Source organism: Xiphophorus maculatus, chromosome 4 (assembly GCF_002775205.1).
Source record: "Xiphophorus maculatus strain JP 163 A chromosome 4, X_maculatus-5.0-male, whole genome shotgun sequence".
NCBI lineage: Eukaryota > Metazoa > Chordata > Actinopteri > Cyprinodontiformes > Poeciliidae > Xiphophorus > Xiphophorus maculatus.
Window position 1 is genome coordinate 18,323,596 of NC_036446.1, and position 24,191 is coordinate 18,347,786.

Consider the following 24,191-nt stretch of genomic DNA (forward strand, 5'->3'; position numbering starts at 1 on the left):
AACTGCTATAAATTTGAACTGCTAGAATAATGCAGCAGCTCATGTACCACTCAGCTTCACAATTTCATGACAGGCAGGGGGAAGTATATGATCTTCTTCCTGGGAACAAAAAGAAAAAAAAAAAAAAATGTGAGCTCCTCTGTTTTGCTTTTCATCTGTTGCAGACAAGTAGCTTACAACTTCCAGCCTCCTGACAAACCTCATTTGTCATGTGATGGAGTGCCTGAAATACTCCTCTTGTGGCAGACAAACAGTGGCGCCAAGTCAATGGCCAAACTAATCAATAATGGTTTTGGTAAAAGGCAAAAGCCTGTCTGATGGGAGAAATCTGTGGTTTTAGATTCTAATCACTGTTGAAGTCATGTCACAAAGAATGCTGTTTATCTCTCTGAACAAAGCTGGACTTGTGTTAACCTTAAATACATTTTTATTGGGTTTCTGGGTAGCTTAACCTTGCTATAGACTGACATTTATCTTTTCTCTTTTCAGTGCAGAATGACAGAAACTTAAATCCAAAAGTGATTTTACAACCTGATGTGAAATATAACAGATCAGGTTACCATAATGTAGTTCGATAACTAAAATCACTTTCTTCTTTCTGTAACTATGTTGTTTCTTATAGATTTGTGTTATGTTTTACTTTTATTTATACCTGCTTGCTATGAATTCTACAATCTATTAAAATTAAAAGACATGGTCTTTTAAGATTTTTTAGTCTTCTTAGCCTATCCCGCACAGCTGCTTTTTAATCTGTCGTATTGTTCTTATTGTTTGTGCAAAAATAAATTACAATTACAATAGGATTTATCTTAGGTGCTCTAAAAATAGTAACTTATTCAGTCATAAAATACATTTAAAATTTTGTGGTATAACTAATTATGCAACTAACTATGCAACACAATGCGTTGTTGTGTGAAAAAACCTTATACGGATAAATTAAATGAGATACCAGTGGCGATTTGGTATGGGTCATGATATTTCCTAGAAGTGAAGCCCCAGAATCACACAACACACTGGGTCTAATCTGATTGCAGCTTCTCAATCTTTCTTCTTACAAGTTTTATTTCTAATTAGACAACCCACAATGTCGGTGAAGCTTGTATTTACAAAACCAAACTATAACATCTTCTGGCTTCTTGTTTCAGACAAGCAGTCCGAAGATCTAAGGCGCTATTATAATATTTGTCCACCAGGTGGCGACAAACATCAAGATAAATCCAGGTGCCACAGAGAATAACTGGTTTCATATTTAGATATTGAAGGTTAGTTGTTGTACTAAGCTAAATGTCTAGAAATCTAGCAAATTACTTTAGGTCAATATTTGGGCATATACTTAACAGGTGTCAGGTATTGAGCAGAGTGGATTACCTTTAGGACTTTTGTCCCTTTTCGCTTTCCTTAGTCATCCACCGGCGGAAAAGTTTGCCTGATGAGCAACGTAGTGAGCTAAAATGATTACTTCGAAGAGGTAAGAGCACTTGGTGAATTTTATAAGAAGCAGCTGTCACTGAAAAAAAAAATACTTATTCCGTATGTGTGTCACTTTTGTTCCAATTAGTTTTTAGTCTTATTTATAAAAGCTAAAATCATCCGGGAATGTTCACATTCCGTCTCCATGGCAACTATAGGGAATGCCCTCCTAACATAAAACTAAGGCGTTTAGATTGTTTTATGCCAAAATAATAGTGGCTATGAGTCGGAGCCACTTATTCTAACGACACAAAAAACCGGACGGCAGTGATGTTTGATTAATAACCTCTTTTTAGTTGTTCTTATTTTATTAAACTAATCATGCAATGTTTACTACTAGCTAGCGCAAGCTGTTTTTGGCATTTCCCTGTTATGTACTCTGCTAAAAAAAAAAAAAAAAAAACATTTTAAAGTCACAAAAAACACTTAAACGGCCCCAAAATAGTTCCACAACGTGTTAAAGTTACTTCACATGTAAATGTCTCCTCAGAGTTTTTGAAGACCTATATTATTTTTGTCCATTCGTAAAAATGATCATTTGCGTTAGTAGGACAATGTCTGTGGCGCATTGCAGTCTTATTTATGGACTGTATTTTCCTCCAAGTTACCTTTGGAAATGAATTTGATTTGCTCTTGTTTCTGCAGTGGCCTAAATTTTTTTTTTTTACCCGTCTCTTCTCCTCGCTTCCCAAGGCTGAGCCCAGCAAGGGCAGAGATTAGCTTTAACCAGGATTAAACCAATGAGGAAAATTTGAATTTGTTGGCCCTTATCTTCTAGCAACATGTGGAGTGCCCTAAGCGAATGGCAGAATTTGATCTTTTGCTTCCCAATAGCAAAGCATGTGTTTCCCCCCCCAGTAGACACTTATCATACTTGACCATTGAAGACAGGAGGGGTGGGAGGGGCTTTTAAATGGTTTGTTTATAAGGAAACAACATGCACTTGTTTGCTGCATCAGAATTACAGCTTAACCCCTTGACATCCTTCTAATAGGAGCCTAAAAACAGTGCACTGGTGCTATTTGTCTGAGAAGTTTGTTGATCAACAGATAGTTTAGTCTTCAATTAGATATGCCTACCATATAGTTTAAAACATTTGGATACAAGCGAAAATCACAGTGCTTTGCAACCTATTCTCATACCTTTGACTTTGTTTTATATTTTGCCACTGTACAATCACAAACATTGTGGTATTTTACTGGGTTTTAACGTAAAAGGTGGAAGGAATAGCATCCATCTGTCCATCCATCCACTGTTCCAGGAGGGAACATCAGACATCCAAACAAGAAAAAAAAGTTGATTTGAAACTCCTGTACAGTTCTATTTGTATTTTCCATTTTATGCATTTTTACACCAATACGCATTACCAAAACACTGATATGGCAGAGAATGTTTAGATGATTTCTTAAAATCCAGAGCAAGCAACTCCCCTCCAAAGTCATATAATTTGTAGGCAGTGTCTACAAATTACTGTATTTCAGTAATCTCAGTAAAAATATGGTTGTTCTATGAAGGCCTCTGGTTTGTTAGAGACTGCACAGAGGAACACAGCAGAAAAGTCAGTAATATAGTTGTGGAGAAGAATTGTGCAGAAAAATTAACACTTTGCCTAACACCAAACCTTCTCCATGGTTGAAGACAGTATTGACGGCAGTATACCATGGCCATGGTTTTATTCAGAAGGGACTGAAGAAGCTGATTAGATCCTGAGATAAAACCTCTTAGAGGCTGAAAAAGAACTGAGAGTGGTCTGAATATGCCATATTACTGTATGACAATATTTTTCTGATTTTATCCTAAAGAATCTCCTCTATTGTTTTTGAGCTGTCAATTACAATATACTTCTACAGCTCTTTAGTGAGTTGGCAGCTTTAATGCCTTAATCCTGATGTGTTATTGGTATATCATATTTAGCCCACAAGCTCTGATAATCTAGCTGCATAATATTAGGTTTCCCTCCAGAACTTATTGAAGTAGATGGGACATTTGCATTCTAAACATGCAATTTCTTGCCTCATCAGGTAACGTAATTCCACGCTTCATTAGGACTGTGAAGTTTATCATTAGTCATAAAAGCCAAGCTGTCAATAAATGATTAAGTTTCACATGAGTCAAATATAATATTAGGGCTTGAGTAAAATAGATAATAGTGCATATTTTGATTACATTTGCAGCAATTTAGTTTTTGTTTGATTTTCCAGGATATATTTTTGCAGCTTTGTGTTACAGCAGGAAAACATTACATAGCTTTAATCCTCATGGTCTTCATAGGAAGCAAGCCTCAATACAATAATTTAAATGTATCTTATGCAAAGAGTAACTACTTTTTAACTGCCTTTTTAATGTATATCTTACCTGTAGTCTTGCATACCTCAACAGATTAATTCACAGCATTGGTACAGTGATCCTTTAGTACCAAGTATCACACAACAAAACAGGAAAGATTTTATTAAACAAATAATAAAAAATAAACATGTTCAAAAATACAAATAAACACTCTCAAAAAAACAAAATCACAGAAATAAATTTGTTGTGACATTTTGATTTCATTGGCACCAACCATTATAACATTTGTCAAAGAAGGGGTTTTATGTGAAATCAACACTATATCATGCTATAATGTTATTCCCTCATCAAAAACATACCTGGAGTCTTGCTTTGATTCTTTCATGCATGCTTGAGGAATCCTTAAATTTCCTGTAGCAGCCATTTGGAGGTGCCTAAACGCTTGCTCCCACAAAGTTCCTTTCAGCTGCACTATCCAGCTAAGCTTCCGCCTCAGAGACCACCCATCCCCCTTAGCTTCTTCACCTAGCTGTCCCAAATTAGCGGCAGCTTCTCATACAAAACACTTTGCAGTTCGACATTGCAAAGAACGGCTGTCAACGGCATAATGGCTGAATTGTAATGTCATGTTGAAAGCAGGAGCTTCTTAAAGAGACAAAAGCCTCATTTTAAGGTGTCAAATTTCTTTTAAGTTAGAGGTGATATATGCAGCATTTCTATAACAACTGAAGTCACAATAGTTACTTGACACTATATGCCTCGAATGTCCATTGTATTTTGCTACAAAATTTTGTAAAATTTGTCAAAGTGCATAGATCCTATTTTGTTCTGAACCCTGTAACTGCATCAGATTTCGTACAAGAACCGTACCGTATGGACTAGCACCCATATGGGGCATAGCCATCTTATGTGCTGTGCACTCTACAACAATCCATTGGCAATGAAAAATGTATGGTTTGACTTTGGCTTTTAGAGTCCCTGTTGCAGTGTTATTGACACTGAGGGTGTGAGGCATGATAAATATACATTACCTTCAGCAAATGAAACACAAGCAGATCTGAAGAGAGAAAGCTTACAAAAATGAGAGTCATCTATTCCTTGTGATCATGGTTTATTTTGTTGGAAAATATCTTTAGTTTGTGTGAAAATCATTAAAGAACTTGCTATTTGCAGCCATTGTGCATGTTCATTTTGTGCTAATGAAAGAAAGGTGGAAATTTCTCCCTTAAATGATGGAGAGGTAAGGGAAGTATGCACTTGACCTGTGATGGTCTGTCGGCTCTAATTACTTCCTGTTGAAACTGGAGATGAGGTGAACACAGTGTAAAAGGTTGATGGCAGTGTGTGTCTCCTGGGCTTAAGGTGTGTACTCGTGTTTACTTGTCTCTAATTGTGAGCGAGAGTGAAGACAAACTATTGTGGCTTAAATGTTTTACTAATCTTTGTCATCTATGTCATCAATATATGACCTAGTTCTGTAGTTTTTTTAAATAGGCTCATTATCTTTTTACGTAAATGACAGAAAGAAAGGGCACACAAAGAATTTGGCTGTGCTGACTTAATGAAGTGAAACAGGGTCCTTGGAGTTGGTCCTTCTGGGAGTGTTTTAAATCTCACAATATGAGTACAAAGTGCATTCTTAATGGGAAGCATTTAGGTCCACATGTGGCACTAGGGCATAGTTCTTAACCATGACTGCTTAGTGGTCTAAATCCCAGTTGTACATTTAGCAATCTGGTCATCCAAAATGCTCTTTTGTTGAAGCCTTGCATATCACTGATTGTGTCTTCATTAACAATTCTTTAGTGTTCCTTTTACCAGCTTTACTTTAATACTGTGAAAACTTTTATCTTTGCAGAGTACTTGCATTCTTTATAGATAATAGTCCACTGGATTTCTGTCTTTTACTCCAAATCATGACAGATAGAATAAAAATAGCTGTTTTGGTCAGTATGATTTTTAGATTATGGTTAGGTTTCTTGCAAATGTTGCAAGTTCATACTAATATTATACACAAGAACAACAAAAAAGCTAAGTAAGTAATTAGTTTTGCATTTTTAACCAGTAGTTTGAGCTGTGGCTACCGGGAGACAGGTCTGAAGATTGCAGCTTGGCACTCGAGACTTAAAGCAATTTGTGACCCCTTTTAACGTCCAACTTCTCACCCTACGTTGACCTTGGTGTCCCATTTCCTTTGCATCAGAGATTAGAGGGGCAAGGATCATTCACCTCTGTCTCAAAAGACACCTGAGGCACATAAGACCCTGTTGGAGTCACTTCGGTTTCTCAGTGATACACTCATCACATTCCTCTGTCTTCCACAAATGAGCTCTGATTGAGATGATTGGAATTTCCAGAGGCTGTCACAATCATTTTGATTGGAAAATAGACATAAAATAATGGGAGAGACAGGCCTGTTATGAGAGCCCTGTCAGGGCTAAAATAATGCGTCGGAGTGAGGAGGTTAAAGACACTGCTTCCTTGTTAATAATTAATTGCTGTGCGTGTGGTGGATCCACTTCATCGCTCCTAGTCGTCACTTGATAATTGCTTTACATTTAATTTGGCTTCAGAGACTGTTTTTCAAGCTGGCTAAATTGGGCTTAAAGTGAATATAGGCTTAAGCAGAGGCAACAGTCAGGTTTTCAGGGAAATAAAGACTAAAGATGGTATTTCTTATCTGTTGTCCAGTCATGCTGCTGTTGGCATTTGGTTAAATTTGAAAACACAATTATTTAAACAGGTATTCATTGTTTTTGGAAAAACATTGAATTTAGTCATTTGAACATAACATTTTACTTCATACCTTCTTGTTTTTTTAATGTAGGATATAAGCAGATGTTATTAAGGAAGGCATGAAGCATCAGTCGACAGCGACCCCTGGTGCTACATCTAAAAGGGAGGTTCCTGTTATACGCCTCCAATCGGATTCAGAACTGTGGGTAAGGAAAGTTTCTGTTTAGAAGTCTTAATGACCTGGTAAGAGCTGCATGATATCTGGAAAAAATGTGACATGTGATATAGTAGGCCACATTGCAATGACAATATGATTTGTGATAATTAATCCAATGTGGAATTTATAGTGTTGAAGCCGTTGTGCTTTGAGTTCTTTGCAAACATACCTTTGATAACTGGGAGTTTATCCAGGTACTGAAAGAAAATTAAATTAGTTATTTTAATTTCAGCAAAATCTTTTTATTGAAAACTTGAATCTGTCTGCAGCTGCTGCAATGTATTTTCTTTTGGACTTTTGCAGAATATCTTATTTTGCTGCATTAAACAATAAATACTATTAAACATATTTCTAGTTATTTAATGCATGAATGTGTGGTATGAAAAAGAAATATTTATTATGAGCATATTAGTTGTTACAATACTGATATTTCATGCACTGATACCGCAATGATGATAAATGTGTGACATATTGTGTAGCTCTAATGGTTGTGTGTGTTTGTGTCACTGAAATAATTAACTTGAATTGCTCCAGAAGAAGTTCAATCTCTACTTTCTTTTGCCGAGGCCGCTTTCTTTGGGGAATTTGACCGCTCTGTTTGCCACATGCAAAGCAGCCAGTGCTCAGTCTTGCATGCACACAGATAATAATCAAGTTAATTAGACCTGAGATTGAATGAACTGCAGCAGCAACTTAATCATTTGTGAGTTGATTAAAAATACTATATGCTGCAGCGCTAGAAACTAGAAATCTGGCATGTTTACCTCAAATTAGGCCATGTATCAAAGTTAAGGTGAAAGTGTTTGGTTTGCAGAGTCCTAATCACAGACTGAGCTATTGACAATTTGCTACAAATGCATTAATGTTTTCCTTTTTTTTATTCCACTCAGAAAATTTATGAATTTGGAAAGACATTGGGTCAAGGAAGTTTTGGAATTGTTTATGAAGCCACTCACATCGCGACACAAACAAAATGGGCGATAAAGGAGGTTCGCAAACCAGCGGTGAGTCCTGCTTTTACTGATTAAAAAGCTACACCTGTTAAAGAAGCCCATGTAACAAGAGCAATCAAGTCTTCTATACTTTTTTATTCTGCCACAACTTTTGTCACAGGCAGGAAGTTCAAAGTTTAAGATGTTGGATAACGAATTAAACATCCTCAAGCAAGTAGACCATGCTCACATAATACATCTTGAAGTAACCTACAATACACCTACGGTAATGACTGCTTTTCCTTGGGTCTCGAGCTCAACATAAATTCTCATCAAATGTACGATTGATAATACTTATCTTTTACTACTAAGTCTTACTGAACTGAAATTACCTTGTTTCCCATTTTGTTCCCAGAAGATTTGTCTGGTCACTGAGCTCTGCAGAGGAGGCACCCTGAAGCAGCAGCTCCATCAAAAAAAATTCTTTACAGAGGATGAAACAAGAAAAATTATATATTATTTAGCTGATGCAGTCGTCTACCTTCATAAAAGAGGTGATGTATATTTAGCAGACTAACAGTAGTGTGTGAATATAGTTTACGGACATGACTTAGACAGATAATGTAATAGACAGAAAATGCAAAGTGTATTTTGATCATTCCATTTGCTTAGTTGGTATCTTTATATTCGAAAACCACCAGAAATATAAGAAACTAGTCCTTATAGCAAACAATAATGATCAGTTCAATATTAAATAAAGTAGTTGAGAAGGCCACCTCATTATCTCATGAAATAAACTAATAGCCACAAGTCTATCAATAATCAGTCTGAAAGGTTCTGGTCCAAGATGGTTCTATTAAGGCAGTGAGCTCTAACAACATATTTTATAGAAAATAAATTATAAGAAGTACTTATTATGTTGATTAATGAAAATGTTATGCTTCATGTAGAGATCATTCGTTCCTCATTAAGAAAGGTTTGAGAATTAGTGTCTTTAGCCATGTGACATAATATTGCAAAAAAAAAAGAAGAAAATGTTTTACCTTATGATTAAATCTTTGCGTTGTTGTAAGTGACTACTTGCTATTGTCCTGATCCCTGTTCCTTGTCTGCATGGCTGACTTTTCTCACCTTCACTGATATTTGTACTTATGTTGGTTGTTAGCTTTGAACCAAATCCCTTATTTGCAAATGACTTATCAAAGTTTTGAATATTCTTAAGTGTTGATTTGGTTTTCTCTTATTTTTATACTAATCCAGAACTCGTCACATCCACCACCTTTGTATTGAAAATATTGTTCTCATTCACTAACTTTATAAATAATACATTTTCACATACACCAATTAAAGTGTAGCCGTCTCAAAGCAATTTAGAAAGTGGTGAAAAATATTCATCAGAACACTTACAAGTGATTATTATTTTTTCTTTTTTACATGTTTTTTGTATTTATTATTCATGCTAAGTATTTGCATTAGAGTGGTACAATAACTAAATAAGGTTGACATTTAATAAAAAGAGGTTCCTTCTTTCTAATCTTTAGTTTTCCTTTGCAGATATAGTGCACCGGGACCTGAAACTTGAAAACATTCTTGTGAAGAATTGTCCTGATGATAATGACAACTGGTTTGACATTAAGGTAAAGTTGTGATATAAACATGTAATTAAATGTTTCATCACGTGGTTTCCTTTCTCTCCATGAATTTAAAGAAAGCCTCATTAGAACCCATTTTATTTAATTAATCTTAATATAGGTAAAGGCCTGATTTAATGTCTTTTTTGATACCCATATTCTCGCAAAGATTAAGTTGTTTCCCAGCACATAGTCATCAAATAACATTATTTTGTCTGAACTCATAAAACATACAGTTGATATCAGAGGCAAAAAGGAGGTAGTTTCTTAGTCTATTTTTTCTGCTCAAGTACGTAATTATAAACACATTAAGAATAGGAAGTGTGTCTGAATGTATTTTATTTATAAGTTCTGCATGCTGTAGTACCAAAACAGGAGACCTGAGACATTTATTGAAAGTCTTTTTCTTAAGTGCTGTTGTGCACCTAGGTGGCAGACTTTGGACTGTCAGTGAAGGCAGACGGTGTTGGGATTAGGAAGGTATTGACGGATGCCTGTGGGACGCTTCTCTATATGGGTATTCTCTCTATAAGTAATATTTACCATATTATGCTCAATAAATTAAGTTGAATATATACAACCACTGCTGAAGACTTTTTTACAAAGTTGTTTGGATGATATTGAAACAAAGTCATATTTTTTTATTTACTTGTATATGGCTATTTGCAAGTGTACATATGCGTAATGTATCAACAGGTCATATGACTTGTTGATAAATTGGCTCGAAATAATTTTTCTTTGGATTTCCACCTATTTGTGTCCAGACAGGACTTACAGGAGTTGTTTGCCTACTTCATAAACTAAGTTGTAGGCTTTGAACTTTGTAATCATTTTTTACTAGTGTTATAGCAGACACTAGTCCAGGGGTGGGCAACTCCAGGCCTCGAGGGCCGGTCTCCTGCAACTTTTAGATTTATCTCTACTTCAACACACCTGAGTCAAATAATGAGGTCGTTAACAGGACTCTGGAGAACTTCACTGCACTTAGGAGGTGATTCAGCTGTTGGATTCAAGTGTGTTGGACCAGGAAGACATATAAGAGTTGCAGGACACCGGCCCTCGAGGACCAGGATTGCCCACCCCTGCACTAGTCTGTCCCAGACTGACTGTGAATGTCAGTGTGAAAGATAAAACACTCAAATTTTTAAGGAAATCAAAGAGACGTCCGACAAAGTGTACAAATTTCACCACATTCCAGTGGATACACTGAATTTTATCTGATTTGTCAAATTCTGCAATTCTGTTGTAGTTTTACCACATCAAGGTGGCTGTTCAAACGTCTAGAACTACAGCTTTGTGTGTTTTCTAGAAGCAGCTTCAAAGGATCATTACTACTCAGAAGTGTTTTAACGTGTATGTTTTGGTCCCAAGGTTTCTGTAACTGAAAAAAAAAGCCATTCGTGTGTGATTTTCAGCCCCTGAGATGATGAGTAGCCGCGGTTACAGCCATTGGTGTGATGTTTGGAGCATCGGAGTCATTATGTTTATGCTGTAAGTAGGCACACTTCAACTACTTCCTAATCACCTTGAATTAGAAGTAGACATGACTGCAATATCTCTCCATGTAGGCTTTGTGGAGAGCCTCCATTTCATTCCAAATCAAAGGAGAGACTGCTCAAGAAAATTATGCACAAGGAAGTACAATTTACTCAACCCATTTGGGCCACAGTTAGTGATGGAGGTGAAATTTTTTCTTAAACCTCACTGTTAACAATGGTTAAACAATACCCACTTTAGCCAACTGGTTTCTGTCTTAACAGGAAAATATCTCCTGACTTGCCTTCTAAAGGCTGACCCTGCTTACCGCATGTCTGCTCATCAACTGCTTGATCATCCCTGGATTACAGTAGGGCACCGGCTCCTCTTCTGCATTTCTGAACTTTAAATGGCCGACACAAGGAGGTCTTATGGGAGACTTTTCCAACAGGGCGATACAACTGTGCCTTTGGGCCCGAGCAACGTGTTGGAGATGATGAGTCACTACCTGGGAAATGAAGAAGGTAAAAATGAAGATGAATTCAAATGTTGTTCTTTCCAAGCTATGATCAAAATCTTCCAGTAACTGACATTAGGTAAATGTTGCTGAATGGAGCAGAATGGACAAAACATGCATATCAGTGTATTTCTAGTGTGTGGAAGATGAAATAATCCTGGAGCACAATTAATTTTGAAGGCTTCATAAGCGTTAAGCAATCAGCAGAGCATAAATTCTCAAATTCATAATCACAAATTTCAGTCATAATACTAAACGTTTAAGGCTTAAAGGTGAACTTAAATCCCAAAGTTCACCTTTAATAATATGAACAATATTGATAGGGTTAGACACAGAGTTGAACTAGATCCTTCTGTGGATTTGTATTTTTCCTTTTTTTATAAAAATAAAAACGATTAAAAATTCTAAAAATGTCATAGCAAAAATGATGACTGATTTGTTTGGATATAGAGTACAGACCAAAAGTTTGGACACAACGGTGTGTCCAAACTTTTGGTCTGTACTCAATACAGACCAAAGGTTTGGACACACCTTCTCATTGAATTCAATGAGAAGGTGTGTCCAAACCTTTGGTCTGTACTGTACGTACAGTTAAAAAGCTGATCTTACTACTTGCCCAAATAAAATATGAAATGTAACTATTATATAAATATACAGGAAACCTTTATGTTCTCAAATAGCTTGGTATGAAAATTGCACTGCGAAAACACAAAATTATTAGTATTTCTGGTCTAGTTTCTAGTGCAGATACCTTAGTACTCTTGACATAAGACAAAACTAACTTACAATAAACTTTCTATCAAGACATAAGAGTTTGTTTGAAGTCAGTAATTTCTTTATATTTATAAAATGTACTAGTTCCACTGGCAGATTATGTCACTTATAACATCTGACTGTGGAACTAGTACTTTTGGTCAATATTAAGGATTCATCCTTAATATTTATTTACTGAAAACAAGCTCATATATCTTGCTGGAAAGTTACTTACAAGTCAGTTTTGTCTAATTTCGAGTGTAGTAAGATATTTTTACTCAAAACTAGATCAAACATACTTGATGAGATTTTGTGTTTTTGCAGTTTAGGTGTCCTATTGCTGATTAATATCTTTTTCAGAAGAAGGAAGTGAGACTGAGAATGACTCACTGTCCACCTCTTCGGAGGAAGCTGAAGAGCAATGCCTGGACATTATCTGCTTGCCCTCAACGAAAGGCAGCCTTTGTGAGTCCCCAAAGGTTGCAACAGCTCAGGGTTCCCCTGAGAGAAGCACCTCCAGACCATCCACATCTACCAACCTGGTACTGTTTGTCTGTTTAACACAACTCTGCAATACTGTCCATCTAAGAAACCTCTCATGTGTTCAAGGGCTGTTTGTGATAGCTAATGTTGTTTCTGCTCTCATATACAGTGCTTTGCAAAGTATTCATACCTCTTATACTCTTTTAGATTAGATTTGGGATTTTATGTAGTAGACCAGGCGTCGGCAACCCTACATGTTGAAAGAGCCATTTTGGACCAAAAAAAAAAACCAAAAAAAAAAATCTGTATGGAGCCACAAAAAATTAAAAGCCTTATCTAAGGTTTATAATAATTTTGTAACTCGGAAAATCTGCTCCAAAATGCAGTTTGCGTAACGATCGCTCTTTGTAAATAATCGCCGTTAAGTGTGTGATCGAAAAAACAACAAAACGGAAGTGCATAACATTCCCCTTATCTGGGCAACAAACGGAGTGCAATAAAACACAACCTGCAGTTATAATATAAAACAGCAGCCATTTGAAAAGGTAACGTATATAAAATTAAATTAATACAGTTTAAGTTTGATTTCTGTGCAAATGCCAAGCAAGTCAGTGAAAGGGTAAAACATAGCAGCATCCTCTTCTCTTTTGACACGCAACCATCCTCGGACCTGAGCAACAAAACACAGTAATATCGCATTATGTCATTCTAAATATATACTGACAAAAATCACTAATCATTTATAAAAACAAGCACTTTGTTACTCAATATATGTGCCTATAGCAGGATTGTGTTCTTAAGTGTTTAATGTGACTTCTGTTTACGGACATCACTGGACAGCTTCTCAACATCGGGCATGTAAGATGCAACTTTAATCCTGACGCGGCAGCTAATGTAGCGCCTTCCCTGGAAATGTCTTTCCACATTACCATATTTTTCAGACTATTAGCCACTACTTTGTCCCCACGCTTTGAACCATGCGGCTTATTGCCAGGTGCGGCTTATGTATGTACGTTTCAGTGATTTTCAAAAAAAATTGTAGGTGCGGCTTATAGTAAGGTGCGCTGTATAGTTTGGAAAGTACGATACTCTTTTGGTTATTTGACAACTTCTCGCTACAGAGCAAACGTTCAGGTAATCCTTTCGCATTGACAATGAATACAAATGATTTGGTCCAAGAATTGTAGAATCTCTCCTCAGCTATATTTTTCTTTTCCCCTTTGCTCTCCATGGGCCCACCACATACCCGTCAGGTTGTTTACAACAGCCACATGCCTCGCACCCCGCCCAACTGAAAGAAATGTGTGTCACAGGCTATGACGCAAATCTTCGTTGACAGAAATGTTGAAATTTAATATTTATTTGACACATTTTTATAGCATTGGAAAATGTTGTGAATGATTGTGTCACGTTTGTCCTCCTACAGAAACCGTATTAAAACAAAAAATATATTTCCCACCCCCATCTTTTTCCACTTTCAAAAATTTTTTGAAAAAGCTCCAGAGAGCCACTAGGGCAGCGCTAAAGAGCCGCATGCAGCACTAGAGCCGCGGTTTGCCGACCCCTGTGATAGACCAACACAAAGTAGTGAATATTTGCAAAGTGAAAGAAAAATGTTACCTTTTTTTAACTAATACTGAAAAATGTTTATAGAGAACGTTAGTGAACAAAAATATTTTTCAGATACCCTTGTACCAGTTTTGCTGGTTTTGGGACTTATTATTGCCCAATTTTGCCCAATTTTGTGCTTTAATGCAAACCAGCACAAGCACCAATGTCATTTTCTGTTGTCTCAATTTGATTAATGTGTAGACTTTGACTGGGCCATTTTAAAACATCTTTGGCAGCATATATTACTCTATTGCTCTTCTAGGCTTGGTCTACGTTTATCTCATCTTTTCACTAACTCTGACCAACTGTGCTGTTCCATCTGAAAATAAGCATCCCCTCAGCATGATACTGCCAACACCATATCACACTGTTCAATTTCAAATTTGAACTGACCAGACACTTTCTTCTTTTTTTTAAAAGCCACACTTCTGTTGAGGTCAGACTTGTGGATTTCTCATGGTTTAACAGATTCTTCCACCTGAGCTGTGGATCTGTGCAGCTCTCTCTGATTAATGCTTGTCTTTATAGTTTAGATGCACTGTCATGATTTTGTAGGCTTACACCAGGGGCATACTCTTTCCATTTTTAGATGATCGGAATGAATAGCCCTCTGTGTTCAAAACTTTAGATGTTATTCTAAAACCTAGCCCTGCTTTAAGGTTCTCTGCAGCTTTATCCTAGCCCTGTGTGGTGTGTCGCTTGTTCTCCAGGATGCAATTTGTTCACTAATGTTCTCTAGCAAAGCATTTAGGCCTTCACAAAATACCTTTACTTCTACTGAGACTCAATTTGGCTGTGGTTGGCTGTATTCACTAAGAAGGTGAATACAGCTTCTTAGTTGCCCCTGATTTTTTTAGGGGTATACCTACGGTGGGGGATGAACAACTAAATGCAAGAGTTCTTTTATTGGTTAAAAATGTTTGAAAGCCTAGTGTCCCATTGAAATAAATTAAATTTAATGGTTGTATAATGTTAAAGTCCATCCATCCATCCATTCATTCATTCATCGTGGGTCACAGGGGGACTGGTGCCTATCTCCAGTCATCATTGGCTGAGAGGTGGGGTAAACCCTGGACAGGTCGCCAGTCGGTCACAGGGCAATACAAACACCCCCCCCCCGCCCCCCCACCCACACACACACACCCACCTCCGCACATACACACCCACACACAACAAAAATAACATGCACACTCACATCTAAGGACAATTTAGAGAGACCTGTTTTGTACTTTGGGCGAACAAACACATGCAGAACGTGCAAACTCCATATAGAAAGACCCCAAGCCAGGATTCAAACCCAGGCAACAGAGCTAACAGCTGCTCCTCACTTGGCAGCCCTGGATGTCAGCGTTTTTAACGGATATGAATACTTTTGTGAGGCATTATAATTTACCTTGATAGCTCTGAGACAACAGCACTGCCACACACTGCAAAGGTTTGTTGAACTTCCAGATCCTTTCAGTTCAATTTCTATTTAAGTCTTCATTGTTACGTTCTTATTATGTCACATATTTGATTTTTAGCTTAAGACTGCCAATATCTTCTGATATGTAATTGTCCTCAATTGCTTTATTCTGTCATATTGCATTTGACACCGAATCACCACTAGATGGTGCCAGATTTTCCTCTTAAAAAGATGGTGTTAAAAGTAGAGACTTTTAGTTGTTTTATGTTGATGTCTGAGCTGTCTGAGATGAATATGTATCTGATTTTTACAGCATCTTAGTAGAAAAAGTTCAACCCAGCTGAGTGCAATATCGGAAAAATCTTCAGACAAGACGGATACAACACAGAAGCTGACCAGTCTCTCAACAAAGTCAGAGGAGAAGGGCCATTCATCTAGCCGTAAAACAGAAACACCTCTGCCACATGGCAAAGCAAAAAAGCAACACAGAAAAAAAAAGAAAAAAAAGGATAAATCCACCTCATCAGAGCAAAAAAGCAAAACGAAAGATAAAGAAATAAAGGGGAAAAAATGAGTCGAATCAATCATATGAGAAAATGTAGAAGGGAATTGTAGTGTTTTGATAATTTTAATATTTATGCATTTCTGTTTTTTTTATTTTTGATTTTTTAGCAGATGTGGTGCTACCCCAACTGTGCTGGCTGGGGAAGAAGCAGGGGCTGTAGTGTCAAAGGAACGGGCCTCACATGTAATGTGACAATAGTTCAATATGCCTAAACCCATTGCACTTTGGGTGTGCAGCCTAAGCAGTGCTACCTTGTGCCAATGCGAAGGCTCTACTCTGAGCTGTTTTTCCAGCTAGACAAAAGTAAAATCATCAGACAGGTAAAACATGTTGTTTTTTTTTTGTTTTTTCAAGAGACGTTAACATGGGAGAATAAATACTTTCTTATCAGGGTCTACCGATACAATTACCTTACAGAAAGACAGATTCAGTGAAAAAAAGTTACCTTGGAAACTTACACAAAGTGAATGCAGTAGTCATCTGTTTATTGCTGCTAGCAAATAATATAAATGTTATCTTTTTACCTTTACTCTCTGCTAATATTTCCCTTTTTATATTGTATTCTTATCTTGTTTCACTGCTACATGCACAGATAGGGAATAAAAAGATTGAAATGAACCAAAACCGAAACAGATTTGGCACTAGGCTAAATGTAGTGTGTGAATTTTATTTTACATATGCGCATGCTACTGTGGCACATGTACACATCCAGGGTTTGATTTGTGTTTTAAGAATTACATATTTAACTGCAGAGACACTAAAACAGAATACAAACGATTAGTTTGGATATCATTTCACAACACTGATCTAAGCAAAAGGGATTTTGCTCCCTTTGTGCTCTGACCTCTCAATCCCAAAGCGTTGCATATGCAGTGACTGCACCCACTCAGTGTCAAAACAGAGAAACTGTCACACAGGCTGGTTCCGCTCCATCTAAATGCAGAGGATTGGGACTGAGGGCAGCCACGGGTCTAATCTCGTTTGGAGGCCACTGAAAGCAGCAGCAGCTACTTTGAGGGCACTGCCATTCAAGCACAGGTTTTTCCCCCCGCTGCAGAGAGAATAATCCCCAGCACAGATACAACATTAACGTATCCAAGCATAACACACAGAGGGTGAATTTCAAATCCACCCATTTGCATCTTGAAGTGAATGAGTGCCAACAATGGGCCCGTGTTCCTCCACAGGCTTTATGTTTTAGTGCACATGTGAGAATGTAGCCTGATCAGTTTTATATTTGTTTTTAGGACACAAGCGATTGTTGATAAAAGCTGCTTGCCAAAAAACAACAAAAAAAGGAATGCTCTGCTACTGCAGAATTACTGACATGCTGAATGTCTCTGGTTTACTCAGATTGCTATAAAACAGCAGATGGAGCTGTAGTTAGTTGCTGAATTCATTAATTTGAGCTGTACCTAAAGCTACCTAATTTTCAGCATGAGGATGTGTAATTAGAATTGAGTGCTTGAGCCACTGCCCATTAAAATATGTGATTTCCATGTAATCTGTCTCTAATTAATATGTTGTATGCTTATACCTCGACGGTCCATGTAGTTAAAATAAAATTGTTAAGACGTGACTCCTGTCGAGTGCTGTCTTGTAATTTTGTTTTTAAATAATTTGAGAATTTAACAAAAAGCACACAAATAATGATTTGTGTAGTTAGTTAAACATACCTCACATTTGCATAAAATCTATTTACATAGTTGCTTGTTGGGCCAATTGTGTTCTAGTGGAGATGGCATTTCTCCACATGCTCACCTATATTAATTCTTTTTTTTTCAAAGCAAAATGTGCATACAACAAATCCAAACAATACTTGTGTGTATGTGTGTGTTAGGGTTGGGCAATTCTAAGATGATATGGGAATATTTTAGCTTTTTTGTGCTAACTTCAAAATTGTAAAGATTCAAAAATCTGTCTGCGCATATTGAAGCAGGTAAACATTAGCTTCCAGTTATTTGGTTCCTCAGTGTGGCAAAACAACAACAGAGGTGGGAGATAACAAGGGGGGCCACATGAGAGGCTGTATGGTGGGATAGGTTAGGGGCGTGAATTTAGGACAATGCACGGAGGCAAAGAAAATTAGAAAATTCGTCGGGATGCAACGAGGGATGCGATTGCTCCCCCCAATCCCGGCGCCACCCTTCACCCACACCCCTAAAAGCCCTCCCACTCTTTTCCTCTAGCAGAGCCCCTGCCAGATGGAGGTATGGGTGGGTGGATTGACGGGGTGAAGGGATTAAAACTCTGCAGCCCTATTTTGGAGCCTGAACACAGTGTCACTCCCTGCAAAGGTGGGGAGCAGAGGGGCACTTGTGGCTAGAGTCGCACAGTTGTGGAAATGAGTGTGCACAAGCTAATGTCAAAAGAAGCAAGGATGCTTCCCCTCCCTTTGTTGTGCACCCCTCTCGGCTTCCTCCACTTTTATCCAGTGAGTACTGAACTGCTTGAAGGCGGCAAGTAGGAGGAGGGGGAGTGCATCTCCATAACCTAATAGAGCTCTCTTTAATTAATCAGCTCATCTGCACAGGCCCGATACCTGCAGCTGACCCCCCTCTCCACCCACACACATACCCAGACACACCCTCCCCTTCTCACCATCGACTACCGTCACCCCAACACAACATCCTCACACTGCTGCTATGACATTGTGGTAATGAGCTAACATGGCTACAATGTCATGGAAACGTTGCAGAGACATTATCAATCATATACCCTGATGTTGCTGATCTCGTCAGCGGCAGAAACGCCTTGCAGTTTGGGACCTCCTCTTCTCTAAAAACAAAACAACTAAATATAAACATGGCTACTATCCACAAAGCATTTTTTTTCCCAAAGAAAAAGAAAAAGGGAGGGGCTGCGTTTACGTCAAGCAAATATTTGAAACAGATGGCGATTTCAAAGCAAGCCTCATCAATCTTTGTTGACACTACCCCTTTTTTAAACTACTCTTATTTAGGATATTTGCAATTATAATGCATACTGTAACCTCATTTGAATATCAAATTAATTACTGAACACACTGGAGTAAATACCTCTTTTATAAGTCCTTGTTAAAAGTGAAAAGTCCTCGACTACGGTTGGGTGGTGTGTTAATTTACAGTGATATCTAATCCCAAGTTACTTCACATAAAAGGCATTACTATACATATTTTAATAGGGAGGTGGTTGTTTTCCAAGCAATTTTCTGCTAGAGTACATTTTTAATTTATTCATATTTAATTTATTGGTCTCTGCATACGAGCTTGGTGAAACTAATCAACGGCATGTATGGCCCTCTTAAAGCCACATCCCTCCCTGGCAGGCAGACAAGCAAGCCTCTGCCGTCGGATAAGCTCCCTTCTCTTGAGCCGCGGCGAGCTGGGTGAAATGCCCCACATTCAGTCAAGCAGGAGGATGCCACCTCCAAGGAGACTCTTGAGTTTCCCACAAACAACCTTTTAATCAGAAGGAGTAAGGGGGGCTCAGGGGAAGTGGAAAAATGAAAAATGTGCCCAGCCTTGAATGATCCAAAACAGCGCAATTTCTAAGGATAGTGACTGTCGTTACTGCTGTGAGAATGCAGCTCACTGGGGACAATGCCTTTTTCCCCCTCATCTCTTTCCACTTCTCCTTGCCCTCATACTCATCTGCCCTTGAATTGGTTTTATGGAGTTTTGGCAGTCATTTAGCACAGTATGACCGGAGTTCTTATCACCTGACTCTTCTTTATTCTCCAAATATCTATCGACCCCTATCATAGGCTATGACACAGTAAGAAGGATTTGCTTCACCCTTACATATGCAAATGATTTCAATTAGCTACCATTTTTCTTTGACAAGTATTTACAACAGGGCTGTCTCTCCTTAGTAACATGTACCAAATGTTGCGAGAAGCGGAAAGGTCATTTGACACATTTTTGCCCCAAAAAGAATACATTTATTTCAAGCACTTAATTTCACAGGAACCTGACCATTGCATGGCTCGGCAGGGCTCTGAGAGGAGGCATTACCACAAGAGGAGGCTTCACTTCCGCCCCAAAAGCAAGTTAGTGACCATGGGTCCGTGGGAATGCCTGAAAAGCAGGGGAGGAAAAGAGACAGTGAAATGGAGTGTGTGAGATCCAATCACCTTCTCTATTATAAGAAAATCGCCTTCATCACCTTCAGCATAATTGGAACATTCATTACAGTCCAGTAAAGAAAAAAAAATGCAGGTCGCCATTAGATGAGCGATTTGAAAGTAGGTTCCTCCAGAATGAGAGACTCGAGAGGTCATGATACGGGGTCATAGTCAAGTAAATAATGGGAATTGGTCCCACGAGGCTCGAGAAATCACAAAGCTTGTGGCCGTGCACCAGAAAAACAACTCTAAGGAGTCAAGAATTCAATCATCAGACAGAAAATAAAATGCCCCTGTGCCCTTTCAGTCGTACAGTAATTACAATTAGAAAGGCAGAATGTAATTTGCAGAAGTAAACATACTTTAATCTGATGAATGTAGAAGCTGCTGTGATGCTTAATGTGATAACTTTTTCTTAATGTTAATCACAAAGCTTTTATTAATGATGTGGAGCTGCTGGAAAATTTAATTATATTTGCCCTAAAGTAAATGTAAAATGTATATCTACGGTATGTGCAAACTCCTTTAGAACACCTCGGAGGATGAAGATATGCAACAATTCGTCTTTGCTAATAAGCTCATGTTCAAAGGAGTGATGTTGCACTTATCTGCCAGTAGAGGCCTCACTCTGGCTTAAAGTTTTCTTTTTACATTTGCACTGTTTTTCTCCTGCTCTTGTTGTGAGTGTTTTAACATTTCTCTGCAGGGAATCCATAAACACCAGGCTGATCAAAGGAAGCATATTTAATATGTTTAGGTTGGAAAACCGAGTTGTTACAGTTAAGATATTTTACAAAACTTTGTTCTAAGCAAAGAAACCATAACAATAGTTCATGGGTTTGTGTGCAGCGGTGCTTTAACTAACTGCAAACATGCCTGAAGTCAGTCATGATTTGAGATTCTCTTTGAGAGATTCAACAGAAGACTTAGGTATTTATTTCTTCTTGATTCTCCCACTAATGACCATGTTTTGCAGGAGAAAATGCCTCTACATTAAATATGAATAAACACATCATGATGAAACAATTAGGCAATGGTCCTCAGTGTGTAGCTGGTTTACATTTCTGGATGCCAAGAAAATGGTAATAACAAAAACAAAGCTGCAGAGTAGGTTTCATCAATTAAGCGTACTTCTCTGTGGAAAAGAAATGTAATTTGCAAAGAAAGACCACAAAGCCCCCCTCCCTCTTCACTCAAGACTGAACTTTTACAATTGATGAAAATAGACAGTGGTATGATCAGCCAGTGGAAGAGGGGCCCAGCGGTTCATGACAGGATGACACGCAGCCTCACAGTCAGAAGCTGGTCCGCAGCATCCGGCCTGTACTTTCCTCTCAGCACTTTTACCACTCAGGAGGCAGATTGGAGTTCTCACTCTCAGCTCCTCCACATTATTGTCCATTATCACACCGTGGTCCATGTGTAAGGTGACAGTGGTGCTCTGATGGAGGGGCGACAGGGGGGACCTAGTCTGCAATAACATATTATTAGCTTCCCCCGCCCCCCTGATCCACTAGGTTGGATTTACACTGGATATCCAAAGACCTCTGAGGGCAGCTCACTGTCATTGTGGTGTCCAGCAGCAGAGCAATTGCAAGGAATGTGCAGGTGTGTGCAGACTGAACAGCTGTGCACACATGCAAGGCACACACATAGAGCACAAGTTTGTCTTCAATCATTGACACACTTTTTCCAATTAGCCTGTATGTGCTGTTATTCTTTTTGATTTAGTTTAAGGGGTTATTTTAGGTGTCAGGACACGTCTACTGTCGGTTTGACACGGACAGATAGACTGTGCACAAAAGTAAATTGCCCCCTAATTAAGTTATGATTTGTTGCAAGCCGCCAGACATTCCTTTAACCTCTTAAAGTTGTTCTGATCAAAGTTTTTCTTGGCTTTCTGCTGAAGTTCTTCTTTGGACTTTGTCAGATTTTATTGTATTGTTTTTCTGGCCAGTACTCTTACCAGGTCAATATCAGATCTTGTACAGGTTGAGCTTAAAATGTGAGAATATTGGACAAGTGATGGACAAAGAAGTGCCAGAACATCAAAGACCTGACACAATACCTGAAGAACGCATTGTCCTTTTATTAATCAACTGCATTAGTCGTAGTTTAGTGAATTACTCTGCTGGTGCTTTTAATCTGTTATTCTTTCATATTCAAACAAAGCTGAGGAAATGGCAGCAAGCTGGGACTTCTTGATAGGGTGGTAACTAAATGCCTAAAGATCCCATTAAGAACAGGTTCTTTGTTAAACTGTCTGCATTATGTTAAATGGTTCAATTCTTGATTGACATCGAATTGATTTATAGGTCAAAGCTAAGTGGCTTGATTAAAATAAATAAAAAAAATTCTAAGAATGCTTGAGTACTGGGCTGAAAATGAGCTAAAAGCTAGCTAATATTCAAAGAAGCTGTGTGAGAAGACTAGTACAAGACTTTTGCACATATGGGTGGCTAGTGTTGTCAATATAAGTACGAATTTAAATAAAGTTTGATCAGCCTATCAAAGATGGTGCTGTGATTATCCATGGCTTTTCATATTTTGATTGTCTTTTTGGTTTTCTAGTTGGATTACTTTGTGTTCACATTGATCTTTGACATGCTGTCAAAGATGCTGTACTTGTACATGCTGTTATTTTGAGTTTCTTGGTTCTTGCATCAGTTTGATACAATGTGTATTGGGCTTATTAATATTTTAGGATTAGTCTTCAGCTTTTGATTTGGAAAGATCCTTGTGTAATCCTTTCTGTGTTCAGAACTCATTTTCTCCTAACTTCTTAGTTCATCACCCATCTATAGTGGAGTTCATTCTGTTGAATAGACTCACCTGGTTTCCATGTCACTCATCTCCACACCAACAGGTGGTTGTACTTTTGCACAACCCATATTTGGAATGGAATATTTCATTGTTAGAATATTCCATAACAGTGAAATATTTTCTTTCAGGTCATTATCTGCTTCGTTGGGTCTGGAGTCTCATTGTTCCCTTAGCTCATAGATTTTCTATGGGGTTCTAGAGAGGGACAGGAACATCATGATCACTGAACCAGCTTTTGGTACCTTCGGTAGTGTGGGCAGGTGCCACGTCCTGCTAGAAAATAAAACTTGCATCACCATGAAGCTTGTCAGCAGAGAGAAGCATGAAATGCTCTATAATTTTCTAGTAGACGGCTGCAGTGACTGTGGACTTTAGAAAACACACTGGACCACCACCAGATGACATGTTACCCCAAACTATCACTGACTGTGGAAACCTAACGTGGACTTTGTGCCTCTCCACTCTTCCTCCAGGCCCTCGGACCTTGATTTACAAATGAAATGCAAAATCTACTTTCATTTGAAAGAAAGACTCTGGACCATTGAGAAACAGACCAGTTCCATTTCTCCTTAACTCAGGTAAGACGTCTCTGGTTAAGGAGTGGCTTGACATGGGGAATGCAACATTTGTAGCCCATGTTTAGAATTTGTGTCTGTGTGGTGGCTCTTCTGTAATGGATCTTGCATCACCGTCCTCTCAAATCTTCCTTTTACACCTTTTCCTACCACGCTTCTTCCATCCCTTCAATTTTCTGTAAATATGCTTGGAAACAAAATGCTGTGAACAACCAGCTTCTTTCAGGAATGATCTTTTGTGGCTTTCCCTCCTTGTGATTGATGTTGATGACTGACTCAAATGGAGAGAATGTTTAAAGGCTCAGGAAGCATTTGCAAGTGTTTTGGGTTAATTAGTTGATTAGGTTGTGACACCATGAGTTTCCATAATCCATGGGCCATAATCATCTAAAGTACAAGAAACAAAGGCTTGGACTAGATCACTATGTGGATTATAATATGATTTTCAATTTCTGAGATGATGATGCACTTTTACCTAATATTAAGTCAAATTTTAGATATACAGTTATTAGCCAGTCAGTTTCTTACCTCCTCATCACATCTATTACATAACATGTCTATTTTCATGTGTACCTCTTCTCTCACCTGTTTACTTTTGTTTATCCT

The 24,191-nt window shown here is 38.1% G+C and overlaps 1 protein-coding gene across 2 annotated transcripts; it reads left to right on the forward strand.

Moving 5' to 3' along the window:
* Positions 1–1,411: 1,411 nt before the first annotated feature.
* On the forward strand, positions 1,412–17,642 carry stk33 (serine/threonine kinase 33). 2 transcript variants are annotated; one of them, XM_023331983.1, is made up of 13 exons: positions 1,412–1,468; positions 6,584–6,698; positions 7,600–7,713; positions 7,823–7,927; positions 8,057–8,195; positions 9,196–9,278; positions 9,702–9,789; positions 10,688–10,763; positions 10,841–10,953; positions 11,033–11,118; positions 11,200–11,272; positions 12,379–12,560; positions 15,831–17,642. In XM_023331983.1, the coding sequence occupies exons 2-13, from the start codon at positions 6,612–6,614 to the stop codon at positions 16,089–16,091; spliced, it is 1,407 nt and encodes a 468-aa protein (XP_023187751.1). In that variant the 5' UTR covers positions 1,412–1,468; positions 6,584–6,611; the 3' UTR covers positions 16,092–17,642. The 2 variants fall into 2 exon arrangements, with proteins under 2 accessions (XP_023187751.1, XP_023187752.1); XM_023331984.1 differs by having other exon boundaries at positions 12,382–12,560.
* Positions 17,643–24,191: the final 6,549 nt, after the last annotated feature.

Coding starts and splice junctions, on each gene's coding strand:
- stk33 (XM_023331983.1), top strand. CDS start 6,612: ATGAAGCATCAGTCGACAGCGACCCCTGGTGCTACATCTAAAAGGGAG. Junction 11,119..11,199: donor TTGATCATCCCTGGATTACA/GTAGGGCACCGG, acceptor CTTTTCCAACAG/GGCGATACAACTGTGCCTTT. Junction 12,561..15,830: donor CATCCACATCTACCAACCTG/GTACTGTTTGTC, acceptor TGATTTTTACAG/CATCTTAGTAGAAAAAGTTC.